The following is a 6,000-nucleotide window of genomic DNA, read 5'->3' on the forward strand; positions in this document are numbered from 1 at the left end:
CACAATGATATAAGATTTCCAAATCACTATGATTCTTTCATCCAAACTCTAATTCAATATTCTTCTCCTCTAATAATTCATATGATGGCTTTTGTTAATCAAGCACTTTGCCTTTAGAAGCCATTAAGAAGCACCACTAGAGAAGTTGGTCTTAGAAACTTCAATCTATCAGTTGATTCAGTTCTATCCATTTCACTTCCCAAAAGAAAAAATGCAATAGATAAGAAATCCTGAAGTTAAATCATTGGCAATTGTGTAAAACACTCTTAAGACACCTTCCTTTCCCAAACTTAATCCATGGAGAAAGATAATTCACATGCACACAAGGAAAAAAAATCTATGGTTGATCAAAGGAAGAAAGACAACTTGTTATATTGGATGCAAAACTCAATCCACAGTTGGATTTGATCTGATCGAAGTATTTCATTAGTAATAACATGATTCAACTCACTCCCTTGTCCCTCCTACCTAAAACAACTGTGAAATATTATGCTACTAAGTATAGACATGGAAAAGAAGCTAAGAAGAAGGAAGGTGACAGGAAAGGTTTTTTTTTTTTTTTCTCAGTTCGAAGTACCTTAACGGGGCTCTTTGGCTGAAAGCCTCTTCAGGAACTCATAGGTGGTGATCATGGTGGTGGCAGATAATGACATGGAAGCCCACCTCGGACCCAGGCCTCGGTAGCAAGCTCCCCAACCTCCTTCTCTGAGAAGGCTCCTCACAGTTCGCCCAATCGTCATTCTCTCACCTTCGCCGTCCAACACCTGCATCCTTGTCTTGATGGTGTCGAGCGGCATCGTCACCACCGCCGACGCTCCACCTGCCACCGCAGCGCTCAACCCTTGGACCGCCATCACCGTGCCGTATCCCGGCCTCAACTCACAGCCGCCTTCGGTCATGCGGCAGCCGATGCCGCTCCAGATTAGTTTTTGAGAAAGGTAGTAGGAGGCCCACCAAACGGCATTTGATGGCGCGTAGGTGAGGATCGACATCCCGAACCCTCGGTAGAGTCCTCGGAGGCCATCGGAGTAAAGGATCTTCCTGAAGGCGTCTACGCCGCCGCGGTACTTGGCAGCGGCAGCGGAGCTCTGCACCATGAGGCGTTGGCTGATCACATCGATCGGCGTCCATACAAACTGGGCCGCGATGGCCGCGCTGAGCCCGGCAGCAGCGGAAGCGGCAGCTGTAGCAGCAGGCTCCGGGACCCCGAAGCGGAGGGTGACGGTGCCAACAGCGCTCTTTGTGGCCTCGAGCGCGCCCATGTAAAGCGCCCGCGCGGGCACGGTACCCGCGAGGGAGGTGGCAAAGCCACGGTAGAACCCACGGGGACCCTCGTGGCGGAGAATGGAGGCCACTGCGCGGAGGCACGGCGGCGGTGGTTGCGCCACCTGGATCCGCGTCTTGACCACCACCGCCGGGTACAGAGCCGCAGACACGCCGGAGAAAAGTCCAGCCCCAAGGACGAAGAACCGCCACTTGTCGAGCATCTCCCAGTCCACCTCCGCCGGCAAGTGGATTTCTCCCGATGCCGTCGCCGACGCCCTCTCCTCCTCCTCCTCCTCCACCTCTGTGGCGGTCATATAGCTCATCTCGCCTCCTCTCTCTCAAACCCTCAACCTCTCCTCCATCTCTGAAAACCTATTCACGGGAAAAAGGTAAAAGAAGAAGAAGTACGAGCAGCGAAGATTCTCCCTCGAGAAGTGATCCTCATATCGGTAATCTCACCGGCCAGGAACCACGCGGAGAACCCGATCCACAATTGGGACGAACAATCGACGACGAAGAAGAAGAGAGGGAAGACGACGATACGGTGCCTCGCTCCCGGCAGTTAACGCTAGTGGCGTCCGAACTGGTTATTGGATTTACAAGGGGCTTTATTGCATATATTTATAGACATCACGACCGCAAAGCCATGGGACACGCGTCGCTGTCTAGTTAGTCAGTAGCTGATAGGAGCTGCCCAGTTTAGTTCACCGGCAGACCGAGCTGACGACAAGCCACCGGCATCTGCCGGTGAACACACTTTCCGCTGCACACGGTACAAGTTGAGCATCTCTAAATTATTCGGAGAGTAACGTTACGTTACACATTTAAGCCCACGCTTTACCTGCATGATGATTGGATTAACCCATGGCGTACGGATTTTGTACGCTTCGGAAGAAGATCTTGTTTGTCCCCGGCGCTGCTGCTGCTGCTGCTGCTGCTGCTTTACGATTCGGTGGGCTGCCAATTGAAAGCGGTGGGCCGACCCGATCCGATGCAACGAGAGCCGTCGGATTTTGTGGTTCCCAGGGACGCCAAAGGAGAGATAGCCCATAGAATTCCTATACGGTGTGTGGCGAAAGCTCACCCTAATTAACGGTGGAGCCCCAAAAATAGGATAAAATTAATTGGGTCGAATTGTGAAGAACAAACATGTTTGGATTCGACAAATTGGACAAATTTGTGCTTATTTTTTAGATTATCTTGGTTTTGTGACATTCATTTTGTATTTTTTTTTTGTTGGATTATATTTGCTTGAATGAGATGTGCATTTGTATATATAGAGATAAACTAGCTCAATGTAATGTGACAAAACAAAGTCCAGGAGACGAGTTTGGTTGTATTCTCATATTTTAAGAGTTTAATTGGTTATCTAAATTTTTTAAAAATATTAAAAATAAAAGGGCAAAATCTAGAGGAAGTCTCATTTTTTTTTCCAAAATCATGAGAGGTAGTCTTTTTTTATTTTTAATTAAAAGGACTCTCGGTCAACTAGTCCTTCTAAAATGACAAGGTTGTCTTCAAATATAGTATTTCTAATTCTTATTCACTTATACAATGTCAATATCTTACAACATATATTAAATATTTATGTAAACATATATAACAGTAAAATTATTCGTAGGATATATTATCTTATCTATATATATTATAAATTTTCTAACTAATCCAATATGCCCTCTTCTCTATACCAAGAATTTAAATTTAATAAAACAGCTTATAAACTTATAAGTTCTCTAAAACAGCTTATAAACTGTTTTGAAGTTTATAAGTTCTTCAAATTTGTTTGATAATTTTTTTTTATAAGTTGTTTTGGAGCTTATAAGCTGTTTTTAAAAAAGTATGGAAGATTCTACTTTTTTTTTAAAAAAATCTTATTTTAATAATTTGTTTCTCTAAAATATCCTTATATAATTTCATAGATCCCCATCTTATCCTTCATAAATTTTTAGAAGTCTAATATCTTTTTATCTCCGTCGACTTTTCTTTCAACGTTGTGTCATCTTCTCTGCCAACGTCTCTTTCTAATTTTCTCTCCCCCGGTGCAGAAATTCGCCCAAAACCCTCTATTAATAAAAATCTCAAAACCCTTTATTAATAGTATTATACCATTTTTGATAATTTTATTAATAAAAAGATCTTATAATACCAAACACATCAATATCTTTAAGTTGATTGTAATAAGTTCACCCAAACACTTTAACAACTTATTTTTAAAATAAGACCTAACAACTTATAAGCTATACGAGCTTATAAGCTGTTTTTAATAAGTTTAGCCAAACACCCTCGTTAATCAAAATTCTAAAAGCCCAAATATTTTTTAACTAACCCAATATACCCTCTTCTTTATACCAAGACTTTGAATTCAACCCAAATTCTAAAAGTCTAAGTATTTTCTAACTAACCCAAATGTTGAATCTATAATAGATGAGTTTGATGAAAAGTCTTGTAAAGTATAACATAGTATTAATGAACTTGATTTATTGTATTGTTTGTACATTCATTGATTATTCTCTTTATACTCTTTTAATTTATTTTTATTTTTTGAATTATTTATTTATATTTTGTTGAAATATTATCATTATTATACTAAAGACTTGTTAAATAATATGAAACATTAATTTTTATATGAATAATATTTTTATACATAAACAAATGAGGATTTATTTTAAATTTAGTCCACCTCGAAATAAAATCTTAGCTAATTCAATAATATCTACTTTGTAATAGTTATTGATCCTATCCGCACACTGAGTCGATGAAAACTGGGGACGTGGCGCTCTCTGCTGCCTCCCGATGATCTTCGCAGCGACGTAGCCTCCGATGAACCTACAACAAAGTCGGGCCGAGAAGGGGTTCCAGGCGACGACCCTCCGACGCTCAAGTCAGGCGATGACAAGAAGAGACAGAGGCAGAATAAACACTGTGGCTACAGTAGACCAAGAGAAAAAAAATCATACCTCCGTCGAAGTACGGGGGTCTTTATATAGGACCTCGGAGAGGCGCGTGCACGCTTCCCAAGGCGTGTACATTCCTCAAAGCATACCTTGGAATGACTGTGTAAGAAAAGCATGTCTGACGTCATACCTCAATTGTCTGAGCATATCTCTGTCATGGCAGCGGAAACTTCCTCCGTACGATCCTTGGTACGGCCCGGCCGCCGACCATGCTGCTTGTCGACGGCAGACGTCTCGAGAATGATATCACTAGCTGCCTCTTTTGTCCTCTTCTAAGCCCTTTGTCTTTAACCAAGCCGGTCGGGCTGATCGTTCGGCCTCCTGGGTGCTCGGGTATACACGCACTTCGGACCAGGTGAGACGGCCGATCGGTCGCATACTCGGATGGGGCACCGACTAGTTGTTATGTCGTTCGGCCTAGCAGCTCAGCTACTCGGCCTAGCAGCTCAGCTATAAAGGAGCTTGAGAGCGTCAGAAGCTCGACCCAAGGTCAAGCTGTCTTCATGCCGGCCCGGGGGTCTACTCAGGCCGCTTGGCCAGGAGACTCCCACCCTGCTTGGCCGGACCTTTGACTCTCTCGTATCATTGACCCCTTCCTGTATGGGCCCCCAATCCTTACCACCGGATCACACAATGCCTTCCCTTCAAGTCTAGTCAAAGGAGGCGGTAAGTCCGACTGACTGGACAGTTGGCTTGGTGACGTGTCTACCACTCGACTGCCGATGTTAGGGTCTACCCGATCGGGGTCTACGCAAATGGGTGATGCCCATCGGCACGTCACCGATTAGCACTTGGCGAATTTTGTTTACCAGTGGTTGTCACGCCGCTCCAGCGGTGGTCAACGCTAGTATCCCTAGAAACTCCTCGGGATTTGTGCAAATCCATGCCATTAAGGCTGAGCACGCGACCATGCTCGCATAATGGTGCTCATTAAATGCGACCTGTGAGCAGGCGTCACGTGGTCGCGCAGCCGTCATCGCTCGCTCGAGCTGTCAGGGTTGATGTGACCTTTGGCTTTTCAAATTCGACGGTCGGATTCGCTCCTCGGATCTCGTGACCTGGATCAGACGACTCCGGTCGATCGAGCCCAACGTTTATAAGGGCATCTCCTCTTCCCCAGCCGCTTTGCGTTATCGTGCGTGCGCATCCGAGGGCTTTTGCTTAGTCTCGTTCAGTGTTCCGGCGAACTCGTTTCCCTGCGCTCCGGTGATCCCTTGCTTCCTCCTTCGGTCACATCTTCTGTAAGGCTCCTTCGCCCCTTTCTTTTCATTTCTTTTGCGTTTTTCTTTGCGTTTTTTCCGTATTCGTGCCCCCCTTAGACACTGTTCCAGCCATCCTTCTCCTTAACCTTTGTCATCTCTTGCTTTGGCCCTTATCACCAATGGTCAGTTCCTCTCGTCAGTTCGACCTCGCCCCCGACCTCTGGTATACCGCCACAGAGATCCGGTTCGACGAGAGGGATGTGCTGAGCCTCACATGAACCTTTGAACTTCCATCTGACCACGAACTAATACTAGCCACACCCTCCGATCGGCCACACGACCCTCCGACCAACACTGTTTTCTTCTTTCGAGACCAGTTTATGGTCGGTCTACGCTTTCCTATTCATCCGTTCATGCTTGAGGTGTGCAACTACTTCCGCCTCCCGCTCGACCAACTCGTCCCTAACTCCTTTAGGTTGCTGTGCGGGATAGTTGTCCTCTTTAGGTTGCACGACATGCCCTTAGTCTCCAAAACTTTCCACTACTTCTACTATCCCAAATAGTCTGAGTGGGGCACT

The 6,000-nt window shown here is 45.3% G+C and overlaps 1 protein-coding gene across 1 annotated transcript; it reads right to left on the reverse strand.

The window, feature by feature from the left end:
• Positions 1–317: 317 nt before the first annotated feature.
• Positions 318–1,869, reverse strand: LOC121970298 (solute carrier family 25 member 44-like). The gene is made up of 2 exons (XM_042520908.1): positions 1,726–1,869; positions 318–1,638 (listed from the first exon to the last, which is right to left on the reverse strand). The coding sequence occupies exon 2, from the start codon at positions 1,587–1,589 to the stop codon at positions 579–581; it is 1,011 nt and encodes a 336-aa protein (XP_042376842.1). The 5' UTR covers positions 1,590–1,638; positions 1,726–1,869; the 3' UTR covers positions 318–578.
• Positions 1,870–6,000: the final 4,131 nt, after the last annotated feature.

The sequence above is a fragment of the Zingiber officinale genome, chromosome 4A (assembly GCF_018446385.1).
Source record: "Zingiber officinale cultivar Zhangliang chromosome 4A, Zo_v1.1, whole genome shotgun sequence".
NCBI lineage: Eukaryota > Viridiplantae > Streptophyta > Magnoliopsida > Zingiberales > Zingiberaceae > Zingiber > Zingiber officinale.

Excerpts from the sequence above, each read along its gene's own strand:
- LOC121970298 (XM_042520908.1), bottom strand. The coding sequence starts at position 1,589 with ATGAGCTATATGACCGCCACAGAGGTGGAGGAGGAGGAGGAGGAGAGG.